Raw genomic sequence first — 15,720 nt, 5'->3', positions numbered from 1 at the left:
CAGACACAGAGCCAAACAGCAACTGGTTGACACCTTTTTAGACAGAAAAGACAACCATTCCATAAAATTGGGAAGTGGGAGGACGGTGAGGAATCTGCACGCAGAGTCTCCACTAGAAGGAGCTTTAGGGTGAAGGATCAGCGGCTGATCCTCTGCCAGCGAGCAGCAACCACTGCAGATCATTTCCAGTTTCCCTGACACCTGGATGGAATCCAAGAGGTTCCACTGGTGCTGAGTCCACTGAGGCTTCAGATTCCACCATCTGTAAAATCCATTGGGCATGGTTGGTAGGCAGGATGTGGGAGGCAAGCAGACCAAAGAAGCCTCAAAGTAATCTTCAGTTAAACTCAGGACAAAAGCTGGAACATTGCTACAATAGCCCAAATGTCCTGGACATCAAGGATTTCTCTGATGAAAGGAAGCCTCTGCGAATGAGTCAGGTATGACTTCAAAGTCAGGTAACTGACTGTGGTGAACCTACCTTCAACATCTTTTTGATGGGGTGGAGGATGACTGGTACCTTCGATCTCTGCACTTGGACAGCAGCCACTGCCATCACATTTGTGACCAACTAAGTGAGACCCAAAGCGAGCATGCAACCTGAAAATGCTTGTGAGCCACCTTAAACTTTAGTAGCACCTGTGGGCCTGCAGAAAAGGGATGTGAAAATAGGCTCCCTGCAGATCCAACATCACCATCCAGTCTCTGGAGAGGATTACACTGTTGGGGAAATTGCAGGACTGCTGCAGAAAGGCCCAAGAAACGTGCCTTAGCTTAGCTGTTCTTAAATTGCTACAGGACTGAGGCTGTCTTTTTTACCAAACAGACTAATGCTTTTTAACGGCATGTCTTTAAGGTCACCTGGATGTCCACTGGGAGCCTGTAGATCTCATCCATATGTAGGCTGGAGCAGCACGCTTGTCCAATTGGCCTGTACTAGACAGTTGGTGTTGTCTAGGCCAGAGCAGGTGACGGATGTGGCTGCATCCAGGTTATCCTACATGGTTTGGGCTAAAGAATCCCATAAGCCTTCTAGATCTGCTGGAAAGAACTCATCAACCAAGCCCCAAAGGGAATGTGTGTAATGTACAAGAAGACATCTGGCATTGGCCGACTTCAATGCAAGGTTGCACAACCAAACTCTCTGGGGTTGGATGCTGAGTAAAAAGCAAGGGTCACCTGAAACTAGCCAATGGTGACGGTTGACCTGTTGATTGACCGGAGGGCCGGAGCACAGTTTTGCTTTAAGGCCCAATAGTGTGTCCATGAGAGCCTAGTTGAAGGGCAAAAGAGGCTTGGCACTGCCTGGCCAGGCTGAAGGACATCTGTGAGAACATTTGTTTGCATCTCCATATTTGGGAAGTGGAGGTCAAAGACATCAACAGCCCTCCGAATCATAGTTGTAAAAGATGTACTCAATTCCATTTCTGGCCCTGGCTGGAGCATCAACCTAGTATCGGGTCAGGTAGTCAACTCACTGGCATCCTGTAGGTTTGTGTACCAATTGTCTTCTTCATGGGGGGGGGCAAACTCTTCCCTATCCCCTTCATTGTCACTGCTATATTGTCTGCGCATGACCGCACGTAAGGGAAGAGTGGATGGATCTGAAGGCTTGAGTACTGGCTTCACCACTCAGGATCTAGTTATGGCCTCAGTAGGGATGAATTAGGCTCAGAGTTGGAAAACATAATGGGCTGCAACTCCTCTGGAGGTGGTGGCTTCAGTGCTAGTGTCAAAGTCTGTGGACCGGTCCAGAGGTCGGTGTTGATTCCAAAGATGGCATCAACACCAGTATAGAACCTGAAGTGGGGTCAAAGGGTACAGACAGCGCTGAAGGTGGAACTGCTGCTAGTAACCCAACTGGAGGCAAGGGCAGCATTCCAAAGATGCACAGCATGGCCTCCTATAAGGCTTTGACCTGTTGCAACGTTGCTAACGGACAGTAGAATAGGGGAGGAGCATGTGGAGGAACAGTGACAACTTTGTGCCTTTTATGGAGAGTGGTTGGAAGAAGCCGAGTCCCACTTGGACTTCTTATGTACTTTCTTCATCTTTCCCACAGACTTTGACTGTGAAAATGATTTTTGAGAGGGAGACTGGGAGCAGGTTTGCATTCTCGACTTTGACTGGTAGCAGGACCTGCTTGGAGTCATGTGACATTTTGCCAAATAAAGCTTCACCTTGCGCTCATGAATGGCCTTCGGATTCATCTGGGGAAGTCTTTGCAGGCCTCAGAGTGGTACACCAAATCCAAACACCAAAGACACATCTCATAGGGATCGGTCAGAGACATCTGTTTACAACAGTGTATAAAAGCATAAACCCTGTTGTCTAAGAAGGCGACATGTTCCTTTCCACACCGCAAAAGGTTTGGAAGGAAAAATCACTTATCACTTGACAAAGTGAAGAAAGCTCCAGATCCACATCAGAAGGCACAAAAAGAAAGGAACTGATGACATTGGTGATGCTTATATGAGGCACTGTTTGCCACCCCAGATGCGGAACAACATTGGCGCAGAGCCACACACCTCCATCTATCAGTGTGCAGGAGCACTGCTTTTTAAGTTTCCCAAACCAGTCTGGCACTGGGGGATGCTCATAAGGTGAGGAATCCGCAGATAGAATCCTTTCTCAATACTGTCAAACATAGTCCAAAAAGTCTTGACTAAGTAGTATTATCAAGTTATGCACATGAGTTATATCTTCTAAAGAAATACTGCACTTCAACAGAATTGTTACTAATCTCTACTTGACAAGCAAACCTGACTCAATGCAGTACACTGTAGCTCAGAAACTGTTGTATACATACAGTTGTACTTTGTTTTTCAAGACTTATCTTCCTATTTCAACAATGTCACCAACCCCTTTATTTGTATGATCATGCTTCCTCATTTTTCTTGTAATAATATATATAAGTATGTAGGTGGTATGTGTATCACATAAATCTAGCCAAAGGCAGCAAAGCACTGAGCAGGGTCAAGGGAAAGCACACAGTCAAAAGGCGATATAGTGGGTAGCTGGGTTCTGGAGGCAGAAGTATTCTGATGTAGTGTTCTTTGAGGAGGTGTGAATCCTTCCTAAATTGGAGCAGTGTAGGAGTGGTCCGGATTGAAATGGGGATCCTGGTCCTGTGTGCATAGATCGAAAAGGTCTGCTGCCTTATTTATTATTTTTAAGATAGTGAGCTTGGCAGAACGATAAGTAGGGGATGCTGGTTGTGATAGTACACTTACCTGTAAAGATGTTTTTGGTTCTGCACCTACTTTCGTTGTTGCTTTAAATGCTTTTTCTCTATGGTGTTCTGGACCACTTGAGGCTTAGTCCTCACTACCATGTTAAGTACAATATCCATAGTTGGATAAATAGCTATATTCCACTTGTGCTTGACACTACAGAAATATCTAGCTAAATCTGCTGAAATACATTAAGTATTCCACATGTCTCTTGTCCACGATACACCACATAGGTCATGAAAGTGACATTGCTAAATGGTAACTTCAAAATACAGTCTGACAGCAAAGCATAAAACAAAACTAACTCAGAAGTGGTGATTTGGCAAATGGATACAACGGACACCAAGGACTTATGTCACATTCCCACATCACCCCTTCCTCTAAAACATCAGACGGTTCCAAAAACTCTGGACCACAAACAAATGTAAGGAATGAACCCAGTTGCCTAATTCTGTCAACAAAGTATATTTAACTGGGCTTATTTTTACCATAAATCGTGACTGTTCAATGGTGCATTTGATTCATGTCCTTATACTTGAAACCAAATATGTGAAACATGAGAAAATACCAAGTTGTGCTGATGATGGTAATCGATAAACAAAGCCAGTGAGGAATCTTCTAAAGAGCTAAAGTGATCATGGCCTAAATCTAGCATCGTCTCTTGACTGACAAAAATAATTGAAGAATATAGAAAAACAGACACAAAGGATTCGTCACTCACCAGTTTTGTCTTCATCTGAACACACACCAGCAAAGTCGCCAGTTCAATGTCTTCACTGTAAGCATTTTTGAGTGGAACTGATCGGAAACCTGAGGGAAGAATTTGCACAGTAATAAATGGAGAGGTCCTGAAATAGTTATTGATATTGTGAAGCAGCAGGGGAAGTAGGCTCAAAACATGAGGAAGATACAAGGATGCAGAAATATTTTTTGAATTAAACATCACTTAAAATAATTGATAGTATTCATGAGGTCACTCAAACCCATTTTATAAACCAAATGCTCCTGGCAAAAAGCCTTTTCTTTGAGAGTCAGACTTGCAGTATCAAAATAAGTTGGGAAAATGGCTCTTTATTTGAAAGAAACAGATTAATGATGGAGAACTGTAGGTACAGACAAAAGGCACAGTGATATAGCTAGAAATATATATTTGTAGATTACATACAGAAGCTGTAGAGATGTACATAAAAGAGTCTGATTCAATGGAAAAGTAGAGAACATGCAGAACCAGTAGACTATTGGTAGGGTACCATTATTTCTGTATGTTTTGTAGATCATAATTACATGGTTTGGGCTGCCCAACCTAAGGACAGGCGAGTTTAGACTGAATTACTACAGCTTGGAGAAGACCCATGATTTTATGAGATATAAGAGACAGGCAGAACCCTTAGAGAAGTAAGAATCACACAGGAATGAGAGAGGTTTCTGAAGCAGGCAATAGCTGTAGAGATGACAGTACCATGAACGTTATGTACTAAGGTAGGTAACAACCAGATGCTACAGAGAAGCAGTTAAAAGCTATTTGTCATATGAAGAAAAAGACTGTTGTAATAGTACCACCCCCAAAATGATATTAAGATGTCACCTTTCCATTGATCATATACTAACATAAATTACTTATAGCTTTACCTGTCTTGATTGCTTTGATTGGGATTGTAGAGTGTGCCAAGAAGTTGGGGTCACTAAACACGTCCTCCTCATACACAACAAAGCGCAAGAATGTGATGTTGGGATCATGGAAGGAGAAGGACACCGGCTGCTGTGGACGGCCCCATACTGGATTTAGGCCATTATCATCTGCAACAGAAGGAGACTATGAAGATTCTTTGGAACACTAAGGGCCTGATTCTAACTTTGGAGGACGGTGTTAAACCGTCCCAAAAGTGGCGGATATACCACCTACCGTATTACGAGTCCATTATATCCTATGGAACTCGTAATACGGTAGGTGGTATATCCGCCACTTTTGGGACGGTTTAACACCGTCCTCCAAAGTTAGAATCAGGCCCTAAATCTTTCACATGAGACAACAGGTGTAAAATCCATGTACTGTCTATTACATGATCTCAGAGAAAAGTAAACAGTCCACAAATGAAAAAGAAAACACTTAAAGCTATTGCAGGCCCACGACAAGCATAGGAAATTGCAAGTGGCAGACGATGGCAAGAGCAAGTGAGTTTTCCCATAAAAGGAAATTTTGCCATTTACTTCATTTTTAGTTAATAGCAATTTCTTTTTTTTGTGTTCTATATTTTTATTGTCATATTTTGAAACAATATACAGTATACAGAAAGCAAATAATAAGCCTCCAAAATTCGTATACATCTGAAAGTCTGTAAGAACCACACCAAAAAGTGCCAAGCGGGTGAAAAAGAGAGACAATCAACTTTAGAAAAGCATCCAGAAGGTCCCTGCTACCTAATATCTACTTCTAAGGCGTACAACTTCTACTGAAATATAATACATGGAATACCCATAGTACAATAACAAGATAATACGGTAATAACTTACCCTAATACAGTAATGCAAAAATACAGTGACACCCTTATGTAGTAACAAGACAGCGCCACTATTTTGCAATTACACAAGTCTACTTCCCCTCTGTCTCACCTCAGGCCCCAGGAAAGGGCATGGATACATGTATTCCTAATGGAGCTAACAAACCTGCCCTCTCTAACCGCCCCATCACCAAGAGTTCTAGAGCTCCAATAACCCATGCCTGGGAGGAAAATAAAAGGATAGGGAGTGCCAAGATGTTGCAGGAGGATAACGAAGGGTGGGCAAAAGAAAACACTGTGGGACCCCTAACCAGGAGACTCTGGGTGAAGGCAGATAACGGTGGCCCATGTGGTTTGCAGGAAGGGGTGATATTCCTGCCTTGGAGCAGAGAAGGGAGGACCCGAAAAGGGCCATAAAAGGAGGGAAATTTGAAGTGAAAGAGCACCCTGGTGCGAGCCATGTGAATAGGAAGAGTGGGTGTCTCTGAGTGTCGGTATGCAGTAACATGGATAAGGTCTCAGTTGAGGAACGGGTATCTAAAGAAAGAGGTGCATACAAAACTAAAAAGACAAATAGGGGGTCATTATGACCCTGGTGGAAGGCGGAGAAGTGGCGGTAAGACCGCCAACAGGCTGGCGGTCTTTTTTTTTAAATTATGACCATGGCGGTTACCGCCATGGTCATCCGCCGGTTCTCCGTTCTGCCCGCCAGGGCGGAGACGACTGCCGGGCTGGAGACCTGGGTCTCCAGCCCGGCAGCCGTCACTATACCGCTGGCGGTATTTGGACCCAGCTGACCGCCATGGAATTCATGCGGTTTGAAACCGCCATGAAATCCATGGCGGTAAGCACTATCAGTGCCAGGGAATTCCTTCCCTGGCACTGATAGGGGTCTCCCCCAATACCCACCCCCACCCCGACTCCCTCCCCTACACCCACACCACCCCTGTTACCCCCCAAAGGTGGCAGGGCCCCCCTCCCCACCTCGACCCCCAACATCACATCACTCACTCACACATGACACGCACGCAGGCACCACCAACACACATACACGCACACACACCGACATACATGCCACCATCCACACACACAGTCAGACACGCACACCCACATTCAAACATACACGCAAACATCCATACAGACATACCCACAGACATAGATGCACTCATTCCCATACTCACCACACCCCCGCAATCATACAGGCACTCAGACATCCCCACTAAATACACACACACACACCCCCATGCACGCACACAACACACAACACCCACCCACCCCTCACGGACGATCGACTTACCTGGTCCGACAATCCTCCGGGAGGGGACGGGAGCCATGGGGGCTGCTCGACCGACACCACACCGTCAACAGAACACCGCCACGCCGAATCACAGGACCTGATTCGGTGGGCGGTGTTCTGTTGACGTGGCAGTGGAGGTGGAGCAACCTCCACTTCTCCGCCGCCCGCCAGTATGGCTGTTGGTGGCACTCCGTCCGAAAAAGGACGGAGAGCTGTCAACAGTCATAATACGCCGAGCGGCAAACCTCCACCACTGGCGGTCTTCCGCACGGCGGTCTTTACAAAAGACCGCTGAGGTCAAAATGACCCCCATAGAGAAAGACAAAACTATGGATTGATAATGAGAATGGAGGCAAGAGGGGAGGGGAGAGAAGAGAACATCAAAGAAAGAAACAGGGAAAACAGAAGCGAGAGGGAAAGTGCGAAGAAAAATAAAGGGGACAAAGACGTAGACGGGGATGAGAATGAGATTGAGCGTGATAAAGATAGTGACGGGGGGAATAACACAAATAGGAGGAGGGAGGAAGACAGAAGACATGTCCATGAGGGACTGACGTGTAGGAGGGAAGGGGAGAGAAGGAGGTGAGTGGTCAGTACATTCTTGATAAGACCGAATGGAGAGCAGATGAGGATGTGTACATGCGCTCAATGGAGGCCGACACAAAGCAGAAAGGGATAATAATAACCATAACGCACTGGGGTGTAATGATAAATTTGTCAGATAAGCGTAGCGTCACCTAGGCATCTGTGGCGTGACCTCCGTGGGGGGTATTCAGCTCACCGGCCCAGCGAGAAAGAGCGACCACCTTTGTAAAAACACGTCTGCTTTATCCTGCAAGTCATAAATGAGGGGCTCGTAGGAAGCTGCCTGATACATTGCAGAGATCAATTCCCAGTGAGAGGGGGTGGTTGCCGCGTGCCAATACCTGAGAATACATATCTTTGCTGTGGCTAGTGCGGTGTGCAATAAATGATGTTGCGGTATGGAGAGATCGTAGAGCTCTCCGGTATCATGCAGCAGAAGAAGGGGAGGGGTGAGGGAAGGCGGCAAGGGTAACGTTTCTCTAAGGGTTTCCCCTATTGATCTCCAAAAAGGCTGGATGACCGGGCAGTCATGTAAAATATGTGGCAAGTCACAGCGTGCGTGAGGACATCTCCAGCAGGAGGCGTGGGACAGTAACACTGCAGCACGTAGTTTCTGGGGAGTCCAATACCAATCATGTAACGTTTTAAAAAGACAGAATTTCAAGCGGGCCTCTCGTGCTCTGCGGTCTCTGGCCTCGATTAGGTCTGCCCAATCCTCTAGATCGTATTCTACCTGCAAGCGTGCCTCCCACTTATTCTTGAGATAAATTAGAAGGGGGAGTGAAAAGAGGTGTCGATTCAAAAATGCCTGTAGGCCTGATACAGCCCCTCTCAATTGACCCCAGGTTTCCAGGTATTGAAGTATCAGGGATTGAGAGAGTCGCTGTGGGGGTTCCTAAGACGGCTCGTCAGACAGTGTCTGAGCTGTATAAAGCACCATGATTGGTGTTCGGGGAGATCAAATTCCTCATTAAGTTCTGGGAACGACTTCCATCTGTCCCCCGTGAGGAACTGATCCACCCGCATGAGGCCTTTCAAACACCACTCCCTCCAAAAAATAGTCTTTCCCCCAATGCGAAAACCTTTATTGCCCCATATGGTTGCCCTGTCATGTGTGTGGGGATCCAATTTTAATAAGTGGTGTGCTTGCCGCCAAGCCTTTCGCATGGCTCCAATCATGGGATTGATGGTTCATTGGGATACCTGGTCTGCATTATATAGTACCTGGAGTCCTGATGTGGAACGCAAACGCGTTTGTTCTATTTCCACCCAATGTGGCGGATCCCACACTCCCGGGAGTAAAAAGACCATCTGCGAGAGATGTAACGCCAAGGCGTAGTGTTCCACTGAGGGAAGACTCAAACCCCCAAACTCACGTCTGTCAAGCAGAGTGGCTCTAGGTAACCGTGGACGCATGGATCCCCAGACAAAAGTCTGGATGTGACGATCTATCTCTCGAAGGAGAGACAAGGGTATTCGCAGGGGTAGCATACCTATAACGTATAAAAATCGTGGTAAGGTCACCATTCGCACCGCCTGTACTCTGCCCCACATAGAGAGGCCCAAATGGGTAAATTTCTCAAAATCCCACTTCATACTGCAAAGTAAAGGATCCAGGTTGTCAGCCACCATTCTATCCAAGCCTCTGTTAACATCAATGCCCAGATAGCGAAGACGTGACTGTTTACATTTAACTGAAAATCCCTGGACTGAAGCACGAACTGTTACAGGGGATTATGGTAGCGCCTTACTTTTGTCCCAGTTGATTCGATAGCCCAAAAGATGTTCAAATTCCGTTAGGACAGCTCTAAGGGCTGAAAGAGAGGTGGGTAAGTTGGTGAGAGTGAGTAAAATATCATCAGCATATAGATAAATGGTGGATCGGCCGCATGGAACCGGAATACCGGATATAAGATTGGAATTGCGAATTGTCGCCGCTAAAGGCTCTGCGGCTAATAGAAATAATAATAATAATGGGGACAGGGGGCAGCCCTGGTGTGTCCCCCTGTTGACCGAGAAGACGCCTGAGAGAAACCCACTGCAGTTTACCTGGGCTGTCGGGGGGTCGTACAGCAAACGTACTCTGTTGATAAAACTCATCCCTAGACCAAAAAGTTTTAATATTTCAAAGAGGTACCACCACTCTATTCGATCAAACGCCTTCTTGGCATCTAGTGAAAGGGCAAGGGCCTTCTCCTGTTAGTCCCGGGCAGTCCAAATAGCGTGGAGTAATGTACGGAGGTGATTTCCTGATGAGCGGCCCGGAACAAAACCTACTTGGGTGTAATGAACTAGGGAAGGGACAATCTTCTTGAGGCGAGATGCCAGGATCCCTGCCAGGATCTTGATATCTCCATTAAGGAGAGAAATGGGACGATAGCTACCGCACAGAAAGGGATCTTTACCCGGCTTGGGTACAACTGTGATGGAGGCTTTGTTGGAAAGAGGGTGTAAGGAGCCCGTCTGGTCAGCCCCCCGAAATGCCTCGTATAAGGCGTCTACGGTATCTGCTCCCGTCCATTTATAGAATTCTGACGTGAACCCATCTTCCCCGGGTGGCTTGTGGTATGAAAGGTTGGCTATTGCCTGTTGTATCTCCTCCTTGCTGATGTCACCCTCCAGGAGCACTCTACCCTCATCTGAAAGACATGGTATGTTTGCACTCTCAAGGAAGGTGTCCAAGCGCCCAATGTCCTCAGTTGTTTCTGGGGTGTATAGGGTTTGGTAAAAATTACCAAACTCCTCAGCAAATACCTGTGGGTGCATAATAAATGTGCAGTCGGTGCTGCATAAGACTGGTATGGCCAATGCTGCCTTCCTCTGACTGAGGTGAGCGGCTAACAGACGGCCCGCCTTCTCTCCGTGCACATAATGACCACCTTTCAGCCGTTGTAAGGCATATTCTGCCTGTGACGTATAAAGGGAGTTGAGCTCCATTTGAGCTAGTTTCAGGCACGGGTGAATGGTCAGAGTGGGTGTTCGGGTGTACTCCCAAATGGTCTGGGCAATGCAAGCTTCCAGCTTGCTCTGTTTATCCCTCTTTTGGGCATTGGAGATGTCCGCATCTCTCATGAGTTGTCCTCTGATCGTCGCCTTTGCCGCCGCCCATAGTAACTGTGGTGAGGAGACTGAGCCCTTATTGTTCTGGAGATATGTGGCAATGTGGGACCTGAGTTGTTCCTTTCCCTTCGGGGATCGGTATCTGGGGTTTGGGAGACGCCAAGGCTTACGACCTGGTGAAGCCATTCCCAGCTCCAAAGCCAATAAAACCGGAGAATGATCAGACAGTGCGGCCGGAAGAATTTCAGACTTTCGAATCGACTGTAATAACCAGTGGTTGATTACAAAATAGTTTAGCCGAGATTGAGTCCCATGTACCAAGGAAACAAAGGTATATTCTCGGTCGGATCGATGACAGAGGCCCCAATGGTCCAACAGACCATGGTCCGATAAAGCGTCACGGAAAAGGTCCCGGACCGTGTTGTTGCCAGCATCTAGGCCACTTGAGCAATCTAAGATGACATCCTGCACTAAGTTCCAGTCCCCGCCCAATAGGTATTGGGAGGCGCCAATCTCTGTCAGAAGTCAATTAAGAGAAAGTAAAAAAGAACGTTTGAAGCCAGTGGGAGCGCAAATAGAACCAACACAAATTGTAGAAGAGCCCAGGGTGAGCTTGGCTAGTACATAACACCCCTCATACCACGTCTTAAGAAGTCTGAACCGGAGGGAACGACAAATAAGTATTGCTACCCGCATTTCTTCCCTGAACCCTGTGTCTCACTATACACAGATGGCGTTCTGCTGAAAAGCACCTTGCCCACCCACTCTCTACAGAGTTTTTCTGATTCAACTGGAGATAGGTGTGTTTCCTGTAAGAGGGCAATGTCAGTACTTTTTGATCGAAGATAAGAGAGGATCTTCTGCTGCTTGATATAGTGTGTCATACCGTGTACATTCCAAGAGAGAACCGTGAGCAGGGTCATCTACCCCATTATGAAGTGGAATAGGAACTTAATCTATGGGGAACTGGGAACTTCGTGGTCGGTGATACAATGAATGTAAGAATGAGCTAGGTATAGTGAAGCTCCGAGCACTTGTGTTCTGGGGCGGGACAAATAGATGAAGGGGGGGGGGGTGGGGGAAACCCTCGGTCACGGGATGTAAAAGAATCAAACAGACAAAAAAAAAAAAAGATGCAAGAGGAAGAGGGAATGAAAGAAATAGATAGATAGAAATAATAATCACCCAAATAGAGAGAAGGAGTGTACAAACAGAAAATCACAAGAGAGAGAGGGAGGGTGTGAGAGACAAAGGGGAAAGACAAAAAAATAAATGAATCTATGGGAAGGGAGAGGGAGGACAACTACAGTGATCGAGAAATATCTTGCCACCAAAAGACCTGCTAAACTGCGGGTCGGAACCTGTAAAACCTGGGCACAGGGCGGGCGTCGGGGAAAATAGGAGTGGGGCAAGGGGATTGATATGCCAACTGATAGGATTGCCAGAGGGCCACCCCGACAGGTAGTGCCAGGCAGTAATGCATGGTGGGCAAAGAGTTTGGAGCATGGAAAGGTGACAGATACCAGCATATAAATATGGAGGTAGGCTGTGCTATAAAATGGAGAAGAGAAGAGTACAATCCAGTCAACCACCCAGACAGGTAATCGCAAAGGGGCAGCCATCCAAATGAATAGAAAAAATGGAGTCCATGCCACCTCACACCAGGATCTGCATTGCCAACGGGATAGTTCACAGGGATCATGAAACGCATGACAGCCTCTGTCACGGGCTTCAAGGGGAGGACAGGTCATGGGCTCCACAATTATGAGAAGAGGGGTATATAAAACAACACAGCCCAGAGGGTGCCCAGGAAGAGTAATATGGTCCTAGGGAAGTGCGGCGTGAGGGCTAAAGTCCCACGATTCATGCCGTCCGAGCATCTCTTCACGTTAGCAAGTGGGATTGAGTGGGACAGGGAGGGGAAATATTAACCACCCCAATATCTAGGGACATGAGGGATATCGAAGGTCCTTCGGGGACTCGTCTCATGATGGTCCCCTCGGCTGTGAGACTACAGGATAAAGGATACATGGAACAGGAAGCACACGGGGGTTGTCATGAAAGAGGGAACTGACAGCGTCTAACGGCAATGTCCTTATCCACAACCTGAAGCAGAGCATATGGCACATGTAGTGTAGTCAATACCATACATGAAGCATTGGCGATAAATAAATAACTTTCAACCAACGACATCAAGAAACATATGCGATATTGCGTGAGTAGAATGTTTATATCCGCTGCTGCTCCGTGATATTAGCTATAATTTAACCCCCAAGGTGATATGACGTTCAAAAGAAGGTTGGCCACGCAGCAGGGGTAAATCACAACAGACACAGCATAATTGTAAGGACAGAACACCGGCCCAGACCCCTTCCTGGCCCCTCCTAACAGAGGAGAAAGACAATGACAGTGATAGTCTAACATGACACTTAGCTGTCCAATGAAGAAGAACTTGTTGCTGAGTAAAAAGCGAGAAGATCTCCGAGCACCCTGGGGTCCAGCATTAAGGGTGCTCTTCGAGAGCTGGTTTCAAGGGGGAATGGGACTTGTCTCTGCCCTGGTCCTGAGTATGATCAATCACTGCTTGGAGGGCATGGTTGCGACCCTCCTGAGATTTAGGTGAGCGGTCGTAGATCCTGCCTCTCTTTTGCGAGACTAGACGCTGAGGTTGAGACAGCGGAGACGAAACTGCAGATAGATCCTCAGGAGTGAGGTTGGCCAGATCTGAATGCGTGGTGGTGGTGTCTATAGGGTGTGGAGCAAGGCCGCTCAGGAAGGAGCTGAGGTCTGCTGGTTCAGTGAAATCCCTAGATTTTCTGTTGTATGTAACCCACATGCGAGTCGGTTCAAAAAGACCATATTTAACATCTAGGTTCCTGAGTTGCGGGCGCAGGGCCAGGAATGCTTTCTGCTTTTCGTTTGTTAGGCTGGAGAAATCCGCTGCCACCCTGATCTCATGTCCCTCTAGGGAGCACAGGCCTTGAGATTTGGCTACCAAGATGATCTAGCGAGCCTGTTCATGTCGTAGAAAGCATGCGATGATGGGACGGGGCTTGTTGGAGGTCGCTTTATGGAAGGGACCGCTTCCTGTGGGCTCTGGAACTCTAATGGTTATGATTATTCCAGGCCACAAAGCTCGGGATAAAGATTTTTGAGGAAAGTTTTAATATCGGAGCCCTCCTTGTGTTCCGGAATGACAAAAAGGCGTATGTTATCTCTATGACTCCTATCCTCTAAGTCGATGACCTTTGCTCGCAGGGACCGCAACTCTGCCTCTTGGTCGGGTAGTACTGCTACTTGTTCCTCCATAATCATAAGGCGCTGATCCAAGTTATTCACAGTCTCCCAGAAGCCAGCGATGTCAGCCCAAATGGAGGTGGAGGCTACAGTCAGCTTGGATATCTTTGAGTGTATTGCCTCCAGACGGCGCCCCACCACAGCGATCTCTTGCAGTATGCGGTCCGCCGCCTCCAATGGGGGTGAACACCTGGCGAAGACACGGAACCTGGAAGGGCTCCCTGCACTGCCATGGTTTTTGGTTGTGCCAGGGCTTTGGAAAACAACAGTTGGCTGGAGTGTTTGCCGGAAGACTTCCTGCTTGGCATTGCCCCATGGTGGCAGTTTCTGGAGAGGAATTACCTGGTGAAGACGTGACTGTTGAACCCTATCAGTGATGTAGCCAGTAAGGCGGCTGGTGTTTTTAGCCATCGGAAGGGATTAAACAAACAGGGTGGGCCTGGGAAAAGTTATATTTTCGGTGTAGGGATCACACTATTGTAAGAATACTTCTGAACACAAGGCTGTGCTTACTTCCCCACCAACAGGCAATCTGAGTGGTGACGGACCCCACCTTCAGGACCTTTGGAATCTACTAGCCAGACTGGCACAGGAGTGGAAGAGTAGAGGGCGAAGGAATGGCGACTGCACTGATGAGCCCCGGTGGGTCAGATTGACAGGGATCTCTGTCACTGCTCACTTGTAAACAGGCAGGTGGGTCCTGCCCCGTGAAATGCTCCCTGAAGGGACCAGCCACCCCACAGGGACAGGACCCCCGCCTAAGCTCCCGAGGCTGGCACCGGTCCCTGTCGAAGGAGCTCGGGGTGGAGAAGAGTGATGCTGCTCCCTCACGCACTCTTCTCTGTGCTTCACCTCCTCCAGGCACCAGGATGGGCCCCTGATACTGGACTGCTAGGGCCAATTGTCCGTGCATCAGCCCTAGTATGCTGTACTGTACTGGGCATGGCCTTTGGTGTTGGCGCCTGTCTAGCGCATCTCAGGGCTCCCGCGGGGATCCTCCAGCTGGTCGTGGCACTCTGCCACGCTCTAGGCCATCAGTTTATCTTTCAGGCATTGGGAGGGGGAGAGCATTCATCCTTCACCTCCTTCTCCTGGGGTGTCCCGGTCCCTGTAGGGGTGGCGGGTCATAAGCAGGCTCGCGCGGCCCGTAGGAGGCGTTCCCGGCCTCCTGTTCCATCGTCAACGCCCTCCTTCCTCTGTGGAAATCGAGGTGGCGGCTCAGCTTGCCTCACCAGGCCGTGCCTGGCCAGACGCTGCTGGAAGTTGCTGTGGTTGCTGCAAGTCGCAGGACTTATCTCCCGAGCCAGGCATGTCCTCGAGAGTCCCCAGTGTAGCAGGTGAGGCTCCTGGCAGAACAACGTGCCCCCTCTGTAGGCCTCGACCCAGCCTGGCACATGGAGCTCTGTGTTCAGGCGTCCATTCAGGTTGGCGGCCAAACCACGACCCCAATAGCAATTTCTGTTAATGCTAACATTCGTCAGTGTCAAAGATCCAGCTCAGATTCATTTTGTTCCAAAGAGGGATGCTTGAACTTAAAAATAAAATTCCATATGATGATCTTTCATCAACTGTGCTTCGCCTATGACACAGATATGATACTTTTGGCTGTCTGATAACCCCAGTGTCCTATTCTGCCATAATACCTTTTCTTCACAATGGCTTGTAAACACTTATAGACTAAAGGTGACTTACTTATGCTCTTAATATTCCTTGTTTTCACCTAACATATGAATAGCCCTCTCCTGTAAGG

At 47.7% G+C, this 15,720-nt stretch overlaps 1 protein-coding gene across 1 annotated transcript in view; it reads right to left on the bottom strand.

Annotated features, from left to right (window-relative positions):
• Positions 1 to 15,720, bottom strand: part of PLCG2 (phospholipase C gamma 2) — a 414,427-nt gene that overhangs the window by 37,172 nt on the left and 361,535 nt on the right. Inside the window, exons 30-31 of the mRNA XM_069216644.1 lie at positions 4,863 to 5,030; positions 3,955 to 4,043 (exon numbers count right to left, since the gene is read on the bottom strand). Coding sequence (XP_069072745.1) covers positions 3,955 to 4,043; positions 4,863 to 5,030 — 257 coding nt within the window. The remainder of the gene's footprint in view (positions 1 to 3,954; positions 4,044 to 4,862; positions 5,031 to 15,720) is intronic.

This window comes from Pleurodeles waltl, chromosome 12 (genome assembly GCF_031143425.1).
Source record: "Pleurodeles waltl isolate 20211129_DDA chromosome 12, aPleWal1.hap1.20221129, whole genome shotgun sequence".
NCBI classification, from domain to species: Eukaryota; Metazoa; Chordata; class Amphibia; order Caudata; family Salamandridae; genus Pleurodeles; species Pleurodeles waltl.
Note: the sequence above shows the minus strand (reverse complement) of the source record. Positions and strands in the feature narration are given on the sequence as shown.